The 23,372-nt window shown below is 40.6% G+C and overlaps 1 protein-coding gene across 1 annotated transcript in view; it reads right to left on the bottom strand.

The window, feature by feature from the left end:
• ATRN (attractin) overlaps window positions 1-23,372 on the bottom strand; it is a 161,263-nt gene that overhangs the window by 60,693 nt on the left and 77,198 nt on the right. The window contains exons 7-15 of the mRNA XM_002710922.6: window positions 19,368-19,458; window positions 18,534-18,777; window positions 17,614-17,797; window positions 16,308-16,462; window positions 12,900-12,984; window positions 6,191-6,411; window positions 3,867-3,988; window positions 2,532-2,670; window positions 795-985 (exon numbers count right to left, since the gene is read on the bottom strand). Of these exons, the coding sequence (XP_002710968.1) occupies window positions 795-985; window positions 2,532-2,670; window positions 3,867-3,988; window positions 6,191-6,411; window positions 12,900-12,984; window positions 16,308-16,462; window positions 17,614-17,797; window positions 18,534-18,777; window positions 19,368-19,458 (1,432 nt within the window). The remainder of the gene's footprint in view (window positions 1-794; window positions 986-2,531; window positions 2,671-3,866; window positions 3,989-6,190; window positions 6,412-12,899; window positions 12,985-16,307; window positions 16,463-17,613; window positions 17,798-18,533; window positions 18,778-19,367; window positions 19,459-23,372) is intronic.

The following is a 23,372-nucleotide window of genomic DNA, read 5'->3' as shown; positions in this document are numbered from 1 at the left end:
CTGGCTCCTGGCCTCGGATCACCGCAGTATGCCGGCTGCAGCGGCCATTGAGGGGTGAACCAACGGAAAAAGGAAGACCTTTCTCCTTTTCTCTCTATCTCTCTCACTGTCCACCCTGCCTGTCAAAAAAAAAAAGAAAGAACGAAAGAACGAAAGAACGAAAGAACGAAAGAACGAAAGAACGAAAGAACGAAAGAACGAAAGGAAAGGAAAGGAAAGGAAAGGAAAGGAAAGGAAAGGAAAGGAAAGGAACTGGGACCTTTCTGAGCTCAGAAACTCCTGAAGAGAAGGTGCTCTCTCTTCTTTCTGGCTGGCCAGGTCTCAGAAAGACCCAAACAGAAGTACACTTTGTGGTGCTACCCTGTAATAACACCTCAACTCTATGGGAATTCAGATGCTTAGTCCAACCTACATAATTAGCAGTGACCTTTCCCTTCCCCACAACACCCAGAATCCAGAGATAAAACAAATATGCAATCACCTACTGATGTCACCCGAGTATGTACAAATATACACATTAGTAGTCATCCTGCATATAATCATCCACACATACTGTAAGTTACTTAAAAGATATGACTAACAAAAACACAGAAAGTACTGAAAATTTTAAGAAAAGATTATTAAAGGAAGAGACTCATCTGCCACTACAGCTCCATGATCTATTATGCCTGTATGTTAGTATTCCTGCATTCCTCCTCTCACAGGACATGTCAGACTTTCTACACACAAGCCGCGGTCACACATTCAATAGCAAGATGAATACCCACAACTAAGTTCTGAGGGTTTTAACTCACCATGCTCTGTGATGACTGCATTATTCGTAGCTGCTTAAGGACAAATTCTACCTTCTTCTGGGTTGTGAGAGAAGCCAAAAAGGCATTGTGGTTCCTACAGGACAATTTAGCGTTGTCATAATTCTCCTTAGCAGTAGTAATTTTCAAACATGAGTTTCCAACCAAATGCCATCCAGCGCCACAGATATTTTCTTTTGTAAAAGGAGAAGAGAAAAAAAAAAGTTTTGGAAACCACATAAAGCTACTGTACTACTAATTCAAATTACTGAACCACTAAATGAGCTTTGTAATCTTTATTCCAGTTATTTCATTAGGATACGGTGAGTGTGGGTATCACACACACTACAAAATATCAGATACAGAACATAAGAATTTTAAAAATGTTTATCAGTCATATTTCCTGGATCTCAAAGACATATTCAGAGGTTACCTTTCCTACATCTTAGAGGAAAACACATGACTGGTGCCAACAGTGCACTGGTACATCTCCTCTGAGGAACATTAAGAAAGAAGACTAAAATCCTGAGTGAAGAGCAGACAAATGAATATGCAAAGTGGAAGAATGGAGCAGAAAACCACAAGAACAGAAATGAGCTGGGGAATGAACAAATCTACAGTCTCCAAAAGCTGCACTGTTTTTATATCATGGGGTAGAAGGTACAATCAAGGCGGGAACACTGGGACAAAACCCAAAATGATACAGCTATAACACATACAGCAAGCTTGTATCCTGCTCCTTGTGATCATCCTGAACCCCTACAAGGTACTGAGGAGACACTACGGATGCTTCCTAGAACACCATGACCAAGTGTCACCAGTACCAAAGTACCCGGAGACACCATTAGCAGTGTTCATTAATATTAGTCACTGAGATAAAGGAAGGTACCACAGGAAAGAGACCACTTAACAGCAGATACTTTACTCCTCAAAATGTGGCATCAGTGACCAGTTATATGTAGACTCTAGGGTCCTACATTAGACTTGTCCCACAATATGCTTTTTAGTTAGGATTCCCAGGTGTTCTGCTGTTTGTTAAAGTCTAAGACATAATGAAAGTGAAAACAAGAAGCCCATCTTCAAGCTGAATCAAGTACTTCCAAAGGATCTGCCAACAGCACCTGGTCTAGCTCGATTACCCTGTATATGCCTTAGACATCACATAGAAACACAGAAGTTCCCCTTCCTGGATTTCACAGGGATTCAGTTATGGCCTTAGGACCCCAACTCATCATCTCAAACCTCACAAATGCCATAAATTGGGGTATTCAGGCCTGGAGATCACCCCAAGAGGTGCTGCTGACCAAAGTGTCTCCCCTCTTTCTTCTCACAGTAGGTGGTAACAGCCAAATCCTATTTGCCATTGAGAAGTCCTCTTTACAGAGTGCCTATCAACTGGCTGCTAAGACTACTGCATGTGAGTCCCAGGTTACCACAGCAGAGCGGAGGTGGGCAATGGAGCAGGCTCAACAATACAGATTTAGTTGTCACTCTATTCTGCAAAGCAGATCAGTGAAGCAGATGCTTCACTTTATTTCAAACGACAGTAGAAGCAAATAATTAAGAACTGTATCTTAGTGTGTGTGTGTGTGTGTTTTTTTTTTAAGTAACAACCATAATGGTAGTGTCGGAGATCGACTGCTAGAATTCTTTCTGCTAGGTCCAACTGAGGCTGCACAACCCTGGGGGAAGGGGGAAATTTTAGATACCCATACAGCAAGATGCCCCTGCAAGGCCTACCAGGCAGGGCGATACACTCCTGATTCCGGGGCTCCCACTGGCAGTTCTGGTCCAGGGCACAGCTCCTGCAGCTGGTCTTCTTGTTACAGTAGTACATTGGGTTATCCTTGGGGCAATTATCATACCTGAAAATGGAGATCTAGAAGACAACGTACAAGAGCTTTTCTCTCTGTTACCCACAGAGAGAACTCATGGTGAACCGCAATAGGGTATAAAGACAACAAAAATGTCATTTGGGAAGCAACTGCAACTAAAGATACAAAAAATTAATATGCAGATGAAACAGCACTGCAGCAGAATGTTTTGCTCAAGAACATGGCTTTAATTGGCAAGGCAATACCCACTCTTTTAAAACACTATGCTTCAACCTGGTCGTCTATAAAATGGGAAAGTTGAACTTGCTGCTTTTAATGCCATTTCCTCCACAGTCTAAAAGCTTTACATTTTACAAACTAAATTAGATGGACACAGAATGTCTTACAGGGGTAGGTGCACCAGCTAAGGAGCCCTTTGGGATGCCCACATCATATACTGGAGTGCTTAGTTCAAGTCCTGGCTCCATTTGCCATTCTAGCTTCCTGCTAACATGCATCCTGAGACACAATGGTGATGGGTCGGGTAACTGGGTCTCTGCCGCCCATGTGCAAGACCCAGACAGAGTTCCTGGCTTTGGCCTCACCCAGCCTTGCTATTATGGGCATTTGGAGAATGAGCCAGCAGACTGAAGATGGAAGATCAATCTCTCACTCTTTCTCTCTCTCTGCCTTTCAAACAAGCAAGAATAAATACATAAATAAGTTTATTTTTTAAATCTTTTATAAACTGTCAAAAACTATAAAAGCTGGGTCATCTTATATTTTTATTCTTGTTATGGCTTATATTTTTAAAATTTGTATGTGGTAGGCACTGAAGTTACATTGAACCAAAATAACATAAAGAAACTTTACAAAGTCTATTATTTCCATAATTCAATACTTGCCTCAGTGCCAGTCTCCAGCCCTCATCTGCGCCCCAAACATTGCACAGGTGGAGTGAGCTCGCTGATACCAGCCTCGAACCAAGGGTCTAGCACTGAGTACAGCCATGCCTAGAAGCAAGAGTCCTATCTTCTTCTAAACACCACACACAAACTAATGTGTCTCACAGGTCCCTTGGAATTAGGATGGATAGTGCATCCTTTCCTAAAAGAAAAAGCCTGAACAGTATAAATCCAAACCTATATCTCATTTTAAAAATAACTCTGAGCCATTATTTATGCCATACACACTAAAACCTAAACATGAGCCCTGTTAGGATTTTTCTATCTTCTGAAATCCTTGAGAAATAGCCCCTGACCTGGCCTTCTGAGCAGCTGTGGTTCACAGGGACACAATGGTCATTGCACCAGTGGCACTCATTGGTGTTGGCTGTGCAGCTGTAGCAATCCGTGTGTTGGTCACATCTGTCATGGTCAACAGCTATAGAGAAAAGAAAAATTCATCAACTGTGAAAGCTTCTGTGGAGCACAATCTGAAACTGAGGTTTAAAAAAAAAAACTATGGGAAGTAAAATCCTGAAACTGGCAGGAAAATATATTGGGATATTCAGGTTAAAACGGGATTTAGAAATGAACAATCTAAAGAAATATTATTTTATTAAAAAAGTACACAAAAAGTGAAAAACAAAAATAGATAAAAATGAACAACTATCAGATATGCATAAAACGGAAGTGAGGTCTGGTTCTTCAAATACTTTTCTTGCCCTCCCCCCATACCATATCAATCATCAACAGAATGAACAAACACCAGAAGCTGCCCAGGGGCCAGAGTAATGCAGGAGACCGAGCCATTTCTCCTAGTTATAGCCTGTGCTTCCTGTCCTGGTCATCATGCTAAGAACTGCGCCCATCCAGAAAATGGAGTGAAACAAGAAGCTGCCATCAAAGATGAGATAACATCAAACAGATTCATACTGAGTCATTAAAATCCAGTTCCCTGCTGTGCCTGGGAAAACAGCAGAAGATGGTGTCTCTCTCTCTCTCTCTCTGTAACTCTACCTTTCAAAAGATTTATTTTTATTTATTTGAAAGGCACAGTTACAGGGTGGGAGGAGGGTTAAGGAGACTGACAGAAAGATCTTCTATCTGCCAGCTCACTCACCAAATGGCCACAACAGCTGGAGCAGGGCCCAATACAAAGCCAGGAACCAGGAGCTTCTTCCAGGTCTCCCACATGGGTGCAGAGGCCCAAGGACTTGGGCCATCTTCTGGGGATTTCCCAACCACAACAGCAGGGAGCTGGATAGCAAGTGGAGCAGTCAAGACTACAATCAGCACTCTGATACGGGATGCTGGCATTTCAAGCTGTAGCATCTTGCTGTACCACAATGCTGATCTTTCTCTTAATTTTTTTTAAAGAGTATTTATTTATTTATTTGGGAGTTACAGAGAGAGAGAGAGAGAGAGAGAGAAAGAGAGAGAGAGGGAGATCTTCCATCTGCTGGTTCTCTCCCCAAATGGCTACAAAAGCCGGGGCTGGGATGATGTGAAGCCAGGAGCTGGGAGCATTTAGGAGCCTAAGCACTTGGGCCAACTTCGATGCACTGCTTTCCCAGGTCATTATCAGGGAGCTGAATGGAAGTGGAGCAGCCGGCACTCAAACCAGCACCCATATGGGATGCTGGCACCACAGGCAGAAGAGGCTTAACCTATTATACCACAGTGCTGGCCCCAGCCTTCCCTTAAAGTACTTTCTCAGATGTTACTTCACTGTGGTGTACTGTGCTCTATGTGAGAGCAAAACGGTTAGAAGATAAGCAGACAAGATGAAGAAAACAGCTAGGGAAACATGAAGGGAGGTTCTCAAAGCAGGGATCACCGCTCATCCTCAGCAACTGTGCTAAACAGAAGCACTAGAAGAGAATACTTCGCAACGACAACTATTCTACCTTTATTCACCAGAACAGTTTACTTTCAAATAGCTTCTCTGCACTCACCCTCAAATCTCATCCTTAGCATTAGACCTGTGAAATACAATATTGGAGGCACTTTAATTAAAATTAAAACAGGAAAGTACCGTGACACAGCAAGTTAAGTCACCACTTAATGATGCCAGCGTCCAATCTCAGAGTGCCAGTTCGAGTCTCAGCGCCTGTATTTCCCATCTGGCTTCCTGCTGGGAAAGCAGCAGATAATGGCCCAAGTACTTGGATCCCTGTCACCCATGTGGGAGATCTAGATGGAGTTCTGAGCTTTTGGCTTCAACCTGACCTATCCTAGTTACTGCAGGCATTTAGGGAGTAAACTTGCAGAAGGAAGATCTCTCTTTCTGTCACTCTGCCTTTCATACAAATAAACAAATATTTTAAATATTAAATTAAATAAGCCAGTTGCAGCCAGGCTCTGGAAATGGTATACAAAGTCCATGCAATGCCAAGATGGTTTTGTTCCCACCACTCAGATCACTTCTAGGAGCCACATGATGATGTTTACCAATCAATTCTCAAATACTCAGAAGGACCTTGCACAAGTCATGCCTGAATAATTTTGAATAAGAAGGTGAACATGAAAGGTATATATATATATATATATATATATATATATATATATGTTAAGTGCCTTCATAATCCAGAAAAACTGAGATTTCAAATTAATTAAATTCTAAGTAAAGAAAAAAACATACTTCTTTTGGGAAAACATTCTGATTTTAACTTTTCTGCTTGTTCTTCAGATGCCAACTCCAAGGATAAACACTGAGATGACGCTGCGTCCCACACACACCGCACACCAGGCCCTGCAGCTAAACAAGCAGCTTCACTCCGGTGTGCGCCACACTGCTCCGAGGTGAACACCAGGATGTCACTGAGGAGGAGACTGTTGAAACCGCCGAACACATACATGGTGCTAAGAGGAAAGAAAGGGAGAGAAAGTGCTTATAGAAGACATACATAACAACCGTGTGATGGGCTTTTCACAGACCAATCTTATGGATCCGAAGACTTCTAAGAAATTATTTTTCAAGGTCTCAAAAAAACATTCTTATTATCTTCCCTCCCCAATTCCATCGTTTTATCCGGATCTGTGACCACCAAAATAGTTCCAACAAGCCACCTGTACAAATGAATGTGGGAATTCAGTACACGGTAAAAGTGGGATCTGAAATTCCTGAGGAAAAGATGGACTTTTCAGTAAACTGTATCGAGACAACTAAACCCAAGATAAAAAGAAATGACAACAAAATACCACACAAGTACTAGAAGAATGAATAAACATCTCTCTAACTGGAGAGCAGAAAAAGCATCCCTATGACTTAAAATTCAGAAGATAGGAAAAAAGACTCAAATTTTCATTATATAATTAAAAAGATTTTTACGTAGAAAATAATGCTATAAGAAAGTAAAAGGACGGTGATACAGTAGGAAAAATTATTTACCAGTTAGTTACAAGAAAAGGAATATCCCTAATATAAAGAGGGATTCAGCAAGTTTACAAGTGAAAAATGCGAATGACCTTAAGCGTACGAGAAGATGCTCAACTTTAGTCATTAGGAGAAATGCTAATTCAAACTAGCCTGAAACAGCATTTCTCACCTGTCAGAGTAGTAAAGGAAAAACTCCACCCGAGCAGAGCAATACCTAGGTTGGTGAGGCTATTTCATACATGTTCTTGGGCATGTAGAATGCCACCAGCCTATGAAGGGGAATTTGGCAATATCTAACAAAACTATGTATTTACCTTTGAATATGAAATCACATCTCTAGAAATCTAGTATAAAGATCAATAGGAAAATTATAAACAGAAGTATACCTGAGGCTCGTCAAGCATTAAGAATAGCAAAGGATTCAATCTAAAATATCCCTCAATTGAGGACGTGATGAATAAACTAGGGTACTTTCTTGTAATGAATACCAGGCAGATATGAAAAGGAATGAGGAAGATTTCTATGTACTGCTTTGGAGTGAGATCCTAGGTATTCAGGGTATACGGTTATGTGCAGGAAAACAAAAAGCAAAGCAGAGTATGATCATTTATCTACTGAAGGAAGAAACACAAATACAAAACACAAATACAGATCGAATTCACTTTTCTTTAAAAAAAAAAAGATTTATTTATTTATTTATTTGAAAGTCAGAGTTACACAGAGAGAGGAGAGGCAGAGAGAAAGAGAAGGTCTTCCATCCGATGGTTCACTCCCCAATTGGCTGCAACAGCTGGAGCTGCACCGATCTGAAGCCAGGAGCCAGGAGCTTCCTCCGGGTCTCCCACATGGGTGCAGGGACCCAAGGGCTTGGGCCATCTTCTACTGCTTTCCCAGGCCATAGCAGAGAGCTGGATCGGAAGTGGAGCAGCCAGGTCTTGAACTGGCACCCATATGGGATGCCAGCGCTTCAGGCCAGGGCATTAACCCACTGCGTCACAGTGCTGGCCCCACTTTTCTTTTTTAAATGTTCATTTATGTATTTTTAATTACTTGAAAGGCAGTGAGAGACAGACATATCCTACATCCACTAGCTCACTCCCCAAATGCCCACAACAGCCAGGGCTGTGGCAGGCCAAAGCCAGGAGTCAGGAACTCAATCTGGGTCTCCCAAAAGGGTGGAAGGGACCCAAGTACTTGAGTAATCACCTGCAGCCTCCCAGGGTTTGCAATAGCAGGAAGCTGAAATTGAGAGCAGAGCTGGTACATAAACGCAGTCACTCCAATACGGGATGTGGCATTCCAAACAGTATCTTAATGGCTATGTCAAATGCCCATTCCCATCTTCTTTTTAAAACAAGAAAAACACAGTTTCTCTTTAACTTGTCTTCTTAAAAAACCTAGAGGGGGTCGGCACAGTGGCACAGTAGGTTAATCCTCTGCCTGTGGCTCCGGCAAACCTTATGGGTACCAGTTCTAGTTCCAGCTGCTCCTCTTTCCATCCAGCTCTCTGCTATGGCCTGGGACAGCAGTGGAGGGTAGCCCAAGTCCCTGGGCCCCTGCTCCTGCATGGGAGACCAGGAAGAAGTTCCTGGCTCCTGGCTTCGGATCGGCACAGCTCCGGCTGTTGTGGCCATTTGGGGAGTGAACCAACGGAAGGAAGACCTTTCTCTCTCTCACTATCTGTAACTCTGTCAAATAAATAAAATATTAACAACAGCAACAAAAAAACCTAGAAACATAACCAACCCAGTAACAATGAATATGAATAGGACTAGTACTTAGATTGTGGTATCTAAAAACCATTCTCCTCCCCTCCCCAACCCTTCCAAATTAGAACTTTTTAGAGAAACATAATTTCATGCCTGGGTCAAGAAATGTTCATAATGAGCCTGTCGTCATGGAATGAATTAGGGTAGTATCAAAAAATCTCATTAGCTAATGTGAAGAGATGCTCACCAAAGAGCCATTATGATCTGTGATCATAATGACACAAGTACTCCTTTCTTCCCCCCAAAAGAAACTTCATTTGTGACCTTTAGACAAAGAAATCAGTACATTATTGTGAAAATTGGTAAATTAAAAGACTCTGGGGCAAGTGTTATTGTGCAGCAGGTTAATTCACTACTTGGGATGCCCACACCCATATTATAGCCTGGTTCAAGTCCCAGATACTCCACATTTCTGATTCTGCTTTCTGCTAATGTACTTGGGAGGCAGCCGATGATAGGCCAAATACTTGGGCCCCTGCCACTTACACAGGATGGAATTCCAGGTTTCTGGCTTCAGCCTGGCCTTGCCCTGGTTGTTGCAGACATTTGGGGGGTAAATCAGAGGATGGGAAGATACCTATCTGTATCTCTCCCTCCTTCTATGTCACTATGCCTTTCAAATAAATGAAAGAAAAAAGAGAGGAAAGAAAAAAAAGGGAAGGGGTGAGACACACAGAGGAGGGAGGGAAAGAAAAGATAGAGGGAGAGAGGAGAGAAGAAAAGGAAGGAGGGAAGAGAGGTACATCAATTACTTGCATTTTCCTTAACTGTATTCTATTTCAAGGACCACATTAAACTTCTAGCACTAGTATTGCATGGGTAATATTAGAAATGGGTCTCTCCTGCACATATCTCTTTTTAAAAAAGATTTACTTATTTATTTGAAAGTCAGAATTACAGAAAGAGAAGGAGAGGCAGAGAGATCTTCCATCCACTGGTTCACTCTCCAAATGGCCACAATGACTAGGACCAGGCCAGGCTGAAGCCAGAAGCCAGGAGCTTCTTCTGGGTCTCCCACGTGGGTGCAAGGGCCCAGGGACTTGGGCCATCTTCCGCTGCTTTACCCAGGCACATTGGCAAGAAGCTGGATCACAAGTAGAGCATCCAGGACATGAACCGGAGTCCATGAGATGCCAGCATTTCAGGCAGCAGCTTTATCTGGTATGCCACAACATTGGCCCCCAAAACTGGAAACTTTTACTGCATCAAGAGGCCATGGAGTGATTGATTTATACCATCGAGGCTTATGCAAGTGTACTCTATTATGTTCCAACAATGATAACAGTGCCTGACAATGCATGTCTCAAAATGCAACCCCCTCAGGGCCTGGTGCTGTGGCGTAGTGGGTTGAGCTACCACCTGCAGTGCCAGCATCCCATATGGGTGCCAATTCCAGTCCCAGCTGCTCTATTTCTGATTCAGCTCTCTGCAATGGCCTGGGAAAACAGTAGAAGATGGCCCAAGTCCTTGGATCCCTGCACCCATGTGGGTCTCGAGACCCCAGAAGAAGCTCCTAGCTCCTGGCTTCAGATTGGCCCTGCTCCGGCCATTGCAGCCACTTGGGGAGTGAACCAGTGGATGGAAGACCTCTCTCTCTGCTTCTCTGTAACTCTGCCTTTCAAATAAATTTAAAGAAAATTTTTAAAAATGCAACCCTATCATAAACATACATGCACACACACACTTGCAAACTGCTCATATCGACAATTAAAACAAGGTTGGCTGACTTAATATCACATTAAACATGCTGGATTCCACTAGTCAATCTGTTCCTTAAAGGAAACAAGTTCCCTCCTGCTCCCAGTACAGCTGGCGAGCTCTGCAATTCTGAATACACCTGGTTACACACGGGCTCTGCGAGGGGATGGGGCAGGGGACGCCTTCACAGATGCCTGAGACAGGCGACTTGAGAGTAGCAGCTACTTCTCCTCCAGTGCCCCATGGCCTTCTCCTTCCAAGCCACAGTGATAACAAGTAAATAGCACACAGCTCACCAACCTAAAACATGAAGGAATTATGTGAATCCAAGTTTCTCCTCAATTACAGTTAATTAAAATTAACTCAAAACCCTGACCTTTTTGTATGTGCCCTCCTCCTTGTTCTCTGCCCCTTCAAACCCTGTCCTGTACTCACAGATACTCACATTCCATGGCTCAAACACACCACCGGAATTACACAAAACAAAATCATTGTCAGAACTCAGGCAAGCCCTTCCCAGTTGTGATTCATGCTAAAACAATCTTTTATGGTAAAGTGTCATTTTTTCTCTGAGTTTGGGTGAGATCTGAGAAAAGTTTTAACATAAGATTCATTTACTAGTTATCATGAGAGTACTAATAGCTTCCATTTAACAAGTGACTATCAAGACCAAACCTCAGGAGAACCGAGGGACATAGAGATGAGGAGAGCTGAGGCCAGATACCCAGAGGTCAGATGACGACAAAAGGGTTCCCCACTCTTCAGATGAAAATCTCAAGATGCACTTGCTAGAAAGATCTAAGGTCTTCTTTACTAAGGAAATATCACATTATGATTTAAGATAACACCTCAACTTAGCAATGAAGTCAAAAACTATTTTAGTCTAAAACTATCAAATGTTCTCCTAGTGAGACCATGTGTACTCCTAAAAAACTAATTACTATATAAATACCTAATTTCTAAATCCTGCCAACCCTTTCTTCACAACATATCCAAAATGTCACTTTCTTATTTTTCCTAATCCAAGTTATATTCATCTTTCATCATCACAATGGAAATTTTGAATGTCAAAAGAATTCTAACATAATGCAAGAGATTATAGCATAGCTTCAGGGTTTATGAACGTTAGAATTTTAAAAGGTTAAGAGCAGTAATAATAGCAGAAACAAAAGTGAGGAAAATCAATGTGATTAGGCTGTATAACTTCTCAAAAACCTTAAAAGTGCATTGTAAACAACAAGTAAGAGCAGCCACTCCAGCTACGAACATTTGGCATAGTGGCTAACTTGCCACCTGGGGTGCCTGCATTCTACATTACAGTGCCTCCAGGTCCTGATTCCAGCTTCTTGCTGATAATACACCTTGGCAGGTAGCAGCAGGTTGGCTCAGGCACTAGTGTCCCTGACTCCAAAGCAGGAGACCTGGATTGAGTTCCAGGTTCCTGACTTCAGCCAGGCCCAGCCCCAGCTGCTGTGGCATTTGGAGAGTAAGCCATCAGATGAATGATCTTTCTCTGTGTGTGTCTCTCTCTGCCTCTTAAAATAAAAAATCAAAATAAATAATAAATTAAAAATTTTTAAAATAGTGGCCACTCTGAAACTTCCTTATTTGACTGAGACTTCTCCAGGGCAGATTTATAACAACATCTAGTACTCAGTGCCAAGCATTTTTGAGTGACACAGTAAAATGCAGGTATAGACTTCAGATTACTCAAAGACGGCATACATGATCCATATGAAGCTTCACAATCTCCCCATTTCTGTTCTCCTTCCTTATCCTCTATATAAAGTGCCCTGTTGGGGCTGGCGCCATGATGTAGTAGGTTAACCCTCCGCTTGCAGCGCCAGCATCCCATATGAGTGCCGGTTCTAGTTCTGGTGCTCCTCTTCCCATCCAGCTCTCTGCTGTGGCCTGGGAAGGCAGTGGAGGATGGCCCAAGTGCTTGGGCCACTGCACCCGCATGGGAGACTGGGAGGAAGCTTCTGTCTCCTGGCTTCGATGGGCACAGCTCCGGCCGTTGCGGCCATTTGGGGAGTGAACCAACAGAAGCAAGACCTTTCTCTCTGACTCTCCCTCCCGCTATTACTCTAACTCTCAAATAAATGAAAAAATAAAAAAAAAAGTGCCCTCTCTATTTTCAAACCTCTTTTCACCATTCAGATGCAAGTACAAGCAATCTGACAACCTAAGAACTGCAAAGAATAGCAGGAGACGTAAGATAGTGACACACACAAATGTAACATTAGTTGTTTCATGCAGTCAGACAGCACCAGTTTCCGCACACTAACAAAATCAGATAACAAATGTGGCGCTTAAAGTAATTTATATACTTTATACATTTCATACTTCACATAGAATATTTTTAACATATATCAGGAAATTCCCACCAACATAATTTCACGACAAGCTGAAAAGATGGAAATCCTATAAAGTTCAATTCTACTTCTTCATGTTTTATATCATCTTCAACAAAAGAGAAAAGAGGCAAGTACTTCTTCAATTACCTGTTGTATAAGACTGCTGAATGGCCAAATCTGTTGACGTCATGGTGGAGATCAGGTCTGGGAAGCACTGACCAGCGGTCACAAACTAGGAGCAAGAAAAACACATTTAAGAGGAGACTGCCATTCACAATCGACAGGAACTGACGGTGTCTTGGGGAGGAAGGTGCAACAGACACAGCCCTGTAAAGCGGACCTCCCTAGGTTCTCAGCCACACCTTTATTTCTGGGGTAGAATGTAGCAACAGCAGAGCAGTAGGGCTTGCAGGAAGGCAGGATTCCAGGGCAATTCTAATTAATGAAGCTCATCCAATACCCCTGCTATTCATTCTACCATCTACCACTTTACCCACTAGAATGTTTTTTAACTTAAACAAATTTTCATACCACCAAGCTTATGTAAGTAAAATATGTGGCTTTCATAGTTATTTCCTATTCTTTTGCATACTAATTTGCCCAACCTTAGTAGTTACAATACAAAAGTCAGGTGGAAAATTAAAATTTTTAAAAATTAAGTTTATTTAATTTTTAAAAGGATTTCTTAGTACCTCCTGAATCTGCTGATTTTCCTTCATCCTGGCCCATGCTAGTAACTTCTCTTCTGGACCTAACATTAACTGGTACTGCCTCACACTCCCTGTCTGAGACACTCACTGAGCAGAAGTTCACTGCCAGACCCAGGCCTTCATCCAGCCTCGTCTACCACAGCCTTCACATCCTTCTCCTACCCAGTCTAGATGGCTCTTCCTCACATGGAGAACAAGGCCACCAACCCTCCTGGCTTCCTACCCACCTACCTTGCTTGCTTCCTTAAAAGCGCAGTGTGGCAATCCACCCCTGATTCTACTGTTTATGCCTTTTCTTCTTTGGGCCTCCAACATTTTTTGCTGGCTTTCCCCACTGTATTTAAATATGCCCCAGGCTATCTACCTATCCTTTTTCTTTTTTGTCCTAAAGTCTCTCCTAGATCCACTTCCCCCTGAGGCACTCAACTTATCCCCTTTTTTCCCCTCCACAAACAAGACATTCACTGAGTACATGCCTCGCCTAACATCATTTCTCAGCCTCCTGCAATCTGGACTATTCCTCAGTGACTGGAGGGCAATAACTGATCTCTCTGTTGCTAATCTGAAGGTCTCCTTAGTCCTTATCTTTTTTTATTTTTTAAATTTATTTATTTATTTGAAAGGCAGAGTTACAGAAAGGTAGGGGCAGAAAGAGAGAGAAAGAGCGAGAGCGAGCGAGAGAGAGAGAGAGAGAGAAAATCTTTCATTCACTGGTTCACTCCCTAAATGGCTGCCAGAGCCAGAGCTGGGCTGATCAGAAGCCAAGAGACAGGAGCTTCTTCTAGGACTCCCACACGGGTACAAGGGCCCAAGGACTCGGAAAATCTTCCACCGCTTTCCCAGGAGCATTAGCAGGGAGCTGGATTGGAAGTGGAGCAGCCAGGACTCGAACCAGTGTCCACATGGGATGCTGGTACTGCAGACAGTGGCTTTACCCACCATGCCACAGCTGCCCTCAGTCCTCATCTTACTTAATTACCCTGCAACAATTAACTGCTCCCTCAGAGGTCTCCAGTCTTTGCAAAGCTTCTGACATGCGTTTGGTCAGTCTCCACTTTGTTTCAGATTTCTCTCCGTCCTCTGACACAGGCGGCCTCCAAAGGCTTCCTGCTGGCTCTCGCATGCCTGTCACACTGACACTTCCTCTAGACACGCTCCCCCACTGACTTCATTCTCACCTTCCCAGACCCTGTTCCTCCACCTCTGTTCCCAGCCTTGGCAAAAGGCACCATCTACCACACCCATGCCAGATCCCTGGGCATACAGTCACTTCACCTCTACACCCTAGACAGGGATAGGGAATCTTTTTTCTGCCAATGGCCACTTGCATATTGATAACATCAACTGCAGGTCATACAAAATTATCAATTTAAAAATTTAGAGTTCCACCTGTGGTTGCCCTGGCAGGACCAGACCCAGTGACTTCACAGGTCCTACACAGCCTCTGGGCTGGACATTCCCCATCCCTGCTCTAAACAATCCTCAAGGTTGCTGGTAGTTAGCATACCTGGCTCTTAACCGTCACTGTCATTTCCACACCCCAATCCCTCATCAGGACTTCAGCAGCAGCCTCCTAATGGCCAACCACTCACCACAATGCCACAAAAGAGATTTTCTTAAGATACTTCCTCAAAAGCCCACACTCCTCAGCCTGACCTATCAGGCTCCTCAAGATCTGAACAGTTTGGTCTGATGGTTGCTTATGTCCTTAATTTCACTTGAGGCCACTCCTACCTGATATGCTGCCATGATGCAGCCAAAATGAACTACTCCTGGGCCCTAAATATGTGCCATGGTCTCTTTCCGCCTCTGTGTCTCCGCCTGTGGGCTGCCTCTGCTTGACTGCACCTGACTGACTCCCAGTGCTCCTCAGGACACCAGGTGGAAGATGTTCCCTCAAGAAGGACTTTTCTATCACTCCTACTTACCCAATGACTTACACGTGCTCATGGGTGTCCCAAATGTTCAAATAGTCCTCTCAGCCAGAAAATCCTGAATTTCAATTAAATCATCTGCTCATTTCTCTGCCTCCTCCACCTTGAGGCTAGGGGCTTAACTTATCATCTTTAATGCACAAGCTCAGTGACTTGGCATGTAAATGTGTTTAAAATGAACATCTGATTTGGAATAGGTAAAATCATAGAGACAGACAGTAGAATGGTGGTTGCCAGAGTTTAAGGAAAGGGGAAAATGGGGAATTAGTATTTAATGGGTACAGAAATTCAGCTTAATAAGATGAAGACATTATGAAGACAGATGGTGGCGATGAATATTTAACATTAGGAATGTACAAGTATTTGATTCCACTGAACTACACACTTAAAAATGATTAAAATTATATATTTTATGTTATGTGTGTCTCATCACAATTTTTAAAAATTTTTAATTTTTAAAAAATGAACATATTTATACAAGGGACTAGCTTTTTTTTGTATTGCATAAATACTGCCCTCTTCTGGTCAAGTATATTAACACTCTTCAGAATATGTGCAAAACCAATTTTTTAGAAAATTAAATAAAGCTAATATTTAAACCAATTTAATATAATGCTGGTGGTTTCAATTACATAACTCCACTATGTCAGGCATCTGCAACAATGGAGAGATCAGTTACTGCAACTCAATCTCAAAAATTAACACTCAAGCAATTTATGACAGTGACTTTGAAAAGTAGAACTAATACTTTTTAAATAGATATGTAACATTAGTCAAGTGAATATTAAAAAACACCATTTGGACATCTTTCAAATGCCTGACCATTTTGAACTGGTGATATTTTTGGTCACTTTTTAAAATGCTGACAGACAAAAAAATTCCTGAAGCTAAAATGGCTTTGGGAAACTTACCAATGTCATAAGCCATGAAATCTGAAGAGAAGCATTTGGCGCCATGGCTCATGGATGTGTCATTGTGTGTATTCCCTCCAAACACCAGCATGGTTCCGCTCACTATCACAGCTGTGTGCAAGTAACGGAAAAATCGGCTGTCCTTAAGAATGGTCCTTTTGAGTTTATTTAAAAATAATAAATACAAGGTTAGTTTTTAAAGAATATGAATCTATCTGCTAATGCAAACATAACCATTTCACTAAATTCAGACTTAAATGTGCAAATACCTCCAGACTTCTCTCTGCATATAAATATGTAAAATTTTAAAGATCTGTTAAGAGCTTTGGCAAAACACAAGAGTACTTCAAAATGTTCACAGAAAATAAATTTAAAAGATTAGCTTTTTTGGTACAAAAATTTTTTTCAAATCCCTAATACATATTTTCCATGAACTTTTGAAGACCTCTAGTATATGTATGCATGAATTTCAAAACTTTTTGCACCAAAACAAATTCATCTTTTAATTCCACTAAGCTTTTTGAAGTATTTTCAAATATTAGGGCCCTTAAAATGTTCTTCCCTCTGACCCTATAGCTCCAGTTTCTGAGCAAAAATTATGTGAAATACAAATAGAAGCTTATGCACAATATTTTATTAATAAGACAAAAGTTGCAAACCAAAACTTCCAACTGGAGAGGCTCAGAATACCTACATTATAGAGTATTACAGTCAATAAAAATTATTTTTTATGACAAACAGAATCTAAAATGCTATCCATAGTATGATTCTGTTTGCTTAAGAGCAAACAGAAGAAGAAGGGAGAAAAACCACTGCTTTATAATTACATCCTTTAAGAACTCAAATTTGTGAAAAGCATGATATCTGTAGGCTGAAATATAGCTCATAGTGAGGAAAACTCAGTCAGTGAGAACATCCTGTTTGATGTTTTCATAGAATGACACTAGTAACTGACCCCAGAAATGACACTTTGTCCACCAAAAAGTTAAAAAGTGGATATTTTCTATTGGAAAAGTGTACAAACTCAGCTTTGTAATTTACTCCTTAGGATTCTGACGAGCTAAAATTTTAGAGTAGTTGTTAGTGAATGAAAAATTGAAACCTAGTCCCAAAATGCCCAGTATCTTCTAACTTACAGAATAATGCAAGAAAATAAATAGTAGGCTACTTATTTCCCAATTTCTCCACATAAAATGCTGAACAGAATTATCCACCTGGATTGAAAATAAAAAGAATGCACGACATTTTCCTATAATTATCTCTATGAGGTTCACACTTTAAAGCAAAAGCTCAAAAAAGCACCCACCACATCTGGCTTTCCACATCGTATCTGTAGAGATCATCCGCAAGACGGTATTTATTGGCACTGAAAGCCTTGTAGCCACCGTGAACGTACAGGGCGTTGGTCCTGTTGTCATAAACACTGCTGTGGCCGTAGCCCCCTTGCACAAGGGCACCCTGGGTGTGTAATATATTCCAGGTATTCTTCTCTGGAAGGGGAAAAACAGTCAAAGGCGAACACTGCAGGCTTTTCCTCTAATACTTAAAATATTAAATAGCTTAGGGCAAGAGAAGGGATTTCAGGAGAACTGATATATATGTAACTGTCTTTTATCTTCTTTTTTTTTTAAAGACCATCTAAAACTTACAACAAATCCATATGGCCAAACTCCAATTATTAAATGTTCTAATAGTCTAATAATACCATGCAGGAAAAGATCTCACCAAATTTAAAACTCAGATTCTTCTCAAATGAATACTTAATTCCTTATGATCATTAGTAACCAATATACAGATGTACTTTATAGACCTACTTTTCTCAAGAATATCAATTATGACTGTTATTCCTACTGCATAATTAAAGATAAAATAAAGTTTAACAAAAGGAAAGATTATACATTAAAGAGAAATCACACTCCATTAAACCCATCTCTAAAGGGCTACCCAAATATTTTTTTCTTCAGAACATTTGTTGCTTCAAAACATTTTTATTTACTTATTTTTTGACACCCAAAGCATTAAGTGCCTCACTTTGTTTCCTTGCCAAATTGACAGTGACAAACATTTACTATATGGTAACATCAATAATCTAAATTTATCTGGTAATACATTAATGTTAATTGTGTTTTAAGGTCAATATTAGCTTAAATCTTGCTAAACAGTCACAATAAAGGTAGAGGTTTTAAATTTTACATTACAAAATTTCACTGGAAAAAATGTACCTACCTAAGTCATATTCCTGCACATTGCTTATATACCCATAGAGAGGGCAGTGACCAAAAATGACCAGCATGACCACTCGGCCACTTTTCAAGGTAACAATGTGTGCCGAGTGCCCAACCACTGCATACTGCTCCTTTGCCTTTGGGGTCAACAATACCCATGATTCATTATGAATATGAAATACTCTCAACTCATTGGTCACATTTCCTGTTGAATCAATTTTTCCTCCATACATATAAATTTTATCCTAGGGAAAATAGATAAATAAAATTTTAAAAAGCAGTGAAAAAAATCAAATCTAAGAATCCAAAAGGATCAGTTCAAAATCTCAGTATTCTTAGCTTAGCATGTTAGTGAAAAGCACCTTACAACGAATTACTAGGAAAAGTATGAAGAAAGGAACAAAAGGGAAATAACATAAATCATATTCTATATTTCTGACACTTCTCCACTTTTCTTCATCTTGCTCTCATGAGATATTTTCAATAAAGAATGACTTAGAAAAATACAGCTGCTGCATCCTACCAAGAACTACAAAAGCAAGGGAAAGATTACAAAAGCAAGGAAGATGATTATTCAGTCATATTACATGTAAAAGTCAATTTACACTTTTAAAATCTACAGTCTCAACCATTTAGTACTATAATCTTAATATCCAAATGTAGTTTGCATTCACTCAAATTTCTTGGGTTAAAGTTTCAACTTTAACTTCCACTTAAAACTTAGCCAATTATACATCCCTCAACTAAAAACCAACAATGAACAGTTTCTCAACTATTTAATACATGAAGTAACTAAGGAAGAGTTTTTTCTTAGTACACAGTAGAGATATTTTACCTCGTATAACGCCAAAGAATGACCGTATCTAACCACCACACTGTTCACAGAGCGGTTCAGTGGAAGCCACTCCCGAGAAGCAAGGTCATACCTACAAACCAAACAGAACAAAAGAGAATACCTTGTACTTTTTTTTTTTTTTTTTGGGACAGGCAGAGTTACAGACAGTGAGAGAGACAGACAGAAAGGTCTTCCATCCGACGGTTCACCCCCCAAATAGCGGCAACGGCCAGAGCTACCATGATCTGAAGCCTGGAGCCAGGTGCCTCCCCCGGGTCTCCCATGCGGGTGCAGGGGCCCAAGGACTTAGGCCATCCTCCACTGCACTCCCAGGCCACAGCAGAGCCGGATTGCAAAAGGAGCAACTGGGACCAGAACCCAGTGCCCACATGGGATACCAGCGGCACAGTTGGAGGATTAACCTACGGCGCCAAGGCGGCAGCCCCCATGTACTCTGATTTGTGACAGAATCCAGTTTAGTGATGTTCATTATATCTACCATGGACACAGAGAGGTACATGTCACCTCAGCAAAGAAACCTGACACTTGGGCTCACAGGACATAAGAAAACTCAGGAAGGGGAGCTAGACTATGTACAACCTCGGTACAAGAAATAAATAAAAATCTACTACAAGTTTCTACTGTTCCTGAAAAGTTCATCAACATACAGTCTAAATCCCCTGAAGGTTGTATTACTCTCAAGGGCCTTAAACTTTTACTGCACTAATTTTTCTTTCCTTGAATCATGAGAAACTGAAGAAAGGTGCTGAAAAGGAGATAATTAAGTAAAAGAATAAATCTAGCTTTTCCTTTGATCTAAATGAGCATATTTTCAAGAAAGCCAGACTACCATTACAATAAATTTTTTTAAAGAAAGATAGGTTTATCTATTATTTATTTATTTGAAAGAGTCAGAGCAGGGGGGAGAAAAATCTTCCATCTGCTAGTTCACTCCCCAAAACAGCTGCAACAGGGTTGGGCCAGGCTGAAGCCAGAAACCAGGGACTCCATCCAGGTCTCCCACATGGTGGCAGGGACCCAAGTACTTAGGCCATCTTCCACTGCCTCTCAGGCACTTTAGCAGGGAGCTAGATCAGAAGCGGAACAGCCAAGCTATGGGATGCTTGCATCCCAAGCTGCGGCTTAACCTGCTGTGCCACAATAATGGCCCCATCATTTCAACTACACTATGAATAATATTTAAAGAACTCTGAAATATAAAAATGAAAAAAAAAATGCTTTATACTCCTGCCATGTAATTTATACTTATTTTTGCATTACTGAATCATATTCAATATCTCAAAACATTCAGTTTTGAGAAAAATATCACTCTTTATTTTCACAAAAAATAGTCTTTACTATGAAGAATGTACAAGAGCTAAAAGTTTAAAATGACCACACATCCCACCATCTAGAAATGAATATCATTAGGGAAACATCACTCCAGGTATCTTTCTATGCATTTACACCGATGGAAGAGTATACTGAGAAAATTCACAAAGGGGATCATTCCTTTAATAAAGCATTAATTTTAATTTTAAGGAATAGAAAAAAATAAAAGGGAAATCAAAGTTACTATTAAATCTTCAGTAAATGCTTCTTTTCTATAAGAATTTACCTAGATAATTTTTAAAAATTAAGAAAAACATTATCTAGGAATAAGATGTAAAAAAGTTTTATCATAAGCTAATTGTAAAAAAAGAAACCACAGAGCTTTCATAAAGTGAAAATTAACAAATATCATAAAATAATCTTATAAAATAAAAAATATACTCAAGCAACACATATCAATATAAATCTCCAAAACAACATTAAGCTAACAGGGCAAATGGTTGAATACTGTTTCTACAAAGCTGAAAATCAGAAAACTTATTAATTATATTTTGCACATTTAAAGTATAAAGACATGTATGTAAAAAGCTGACAACAAAATCCCCGAGACTTTGGTCATACAAGAGTGTTCAATTATATCAGCAATGCTTTTTGTCTCAACCTGGATAGTAAATGCATTGGTATTCATTATTTTTCCCTAAACCTCTCTTTTTGTTTTAATATTTATACATGATTAGAAGTAAATATAACAAAAGGTGACACCCATTAAATATAAATAGCACATATACTGATACCAGCTATTATCTTCTGGTGTTTTTGAACCTCCCATATTTTTTTAAATATGTAAAAAATTATGTAGAGGGTGAATTCACTTTGTTTTTAAAATTAAGCACAATTGATTTTGGACAGAATCCACTAACTTCCTGCTTTGAAAGCTGAAGACCTTAGCACTCATATTTCCTTTTTCTTCTCCCAATTTTTGTTAGATTAAGATTACAATGTCCTTTTCATTACTTTCACATTCCATCTGTAAGTATTACTCCATACATAGTTATTTAGTATGCACTGTGTAGTTTAGCTGAGTTAATCAGCTCATAGTCTTCTTACCACAACTTCTCCTTCTTAATTGTCATATTTCATTATCAAATGGGTTTTGATTAAGTGGATCTCCTATACTTTCCTCTCCCTGAGTTCTTTCGTGTTTAAGAATATCTGCTTCCTGGGGCAGGTGTTTAGCTTAGTGGTTAAGATACTCACATCCCACGTCAGAGTTATGAGTGAGTACCTGGGTTCAATATCCTGCTCCAGCTTCCTGCCGATGCAGACCCTAGACTGTTGATGACTCAAGTAATTGGCTTCCTACATCATGTGAAAGACCTGGATTGAGTTCCGGGCTCCCGCCTTCAGCCCAGCCCAGTTCCAGCCATCGCAGGCATTTGGGGAGTGAACCAGTGGATGGGAACTCTCTCTGCCTCTCAAACACATAAAAATTTATACACACACACACACACACACACATAGACACATGTATATATCCATTTCCTCTTTGTACAGTTGAGTGACATACTTGGGCTATTCTTCTTCCCTTCAGAACCTTACAAATAGAGCTCCCCTGAATGTTGCTAGTATTAAAGGTTGCTACACAGAAATCTGAGACCAGCTTGATTTTTTTCTTCCTTTTTATTAGTTTGCTTTTTTGCCTGAAACCTGAAGAATTCTCAATTATCCACCTTCTTTTATACTCTCTCTCTTCCTCCTTCTCTCTCTCTCTCTCTCTCTCTCTCTCCTTTGTCCCATTCTTTTTATTTATTTTTGAGAGAGCTTGAGTGAGAGTGAGCTCCCATCAACTGGTTCACTCCCCAAATACCCACAATGGCTAGGACTGGCCCAGGGCCAGACTCAGCAGATGAGAACTCAATTCAGGTTTCCCTTCTTGGAGGCAGGAAACCAATCACTTGAGCCATCATTGCTGTCGCCCAGGATCTGTATTAAGAAGCTGAAGTCAGAAGCCAGAGCCAGGCATAGAACCCAGGTACTTCAATATCGGATACAGGCCTCTAAATTGGAGTCTTACCCACTAGGTCAAAAGCTCACCATCCACTATTTTTTCAAAGATATAACACTGTACTTACTTAAAGAAGAAATAACTTAAATCCCAGAAAAATGTTTTCATAAAATGCACTGCATACCACTGTAACACTTTTGTAGAATTTTGGCTACACAAAATGTTTCCTGAGAAGAATCCTCAAGGCTTCTAACCATACTTTATGTTCAGACTACAGTACTATTTCTGTAAGTTTGAAAGAGAGAAAAGAACAAAAGAGAAAGAGCACAAAAACAAGTCTCCAGATGATCCAATCCAATGGACTTCTCATCAAATAGTACACAGAGTGCTTAATCTATATCTCAAGCTCCTCCTCAGGCAATAAGTCTGTCCAAAGTTTGTCAAAGACACCTAGATGCTGACAGGCTCCCATGACTTGGCTAAGGAGAACTGCCAAATGATACATATACAACAGACTGTGAACCTTCTCACAAGAAGCAAACACAAAACGAAAGTACTAATGCAATAAAACATATAAGAAATTCCACGGGACCTGCATGACACAGCGAGTTAAGCTGCCCCTAACAACTTCAGCATCCCATATCAGAGTTCTGATTGAATCCCAGCTG

This window comes from Oryctolagus cuniculus, chromosome 11 (assembly GCF_051225735.1).
Source record: "Oryctolagus cuniculus isolate XC-2025 breed Fujian yellow rabbit chromosome 11, ASM5122573v1, whole genome shotgun sequence".
NCBI lineage: Eukaryota > Metazoa > Chordata > Mammalia > Lagomorpha > Leporidae > Oryctolagus > Oryctolagus cuniculus.
Note: the sequence above shows the minus strand (reverse complement) of the source record. Positions and strands in the feature narration are given on the sequence as shown.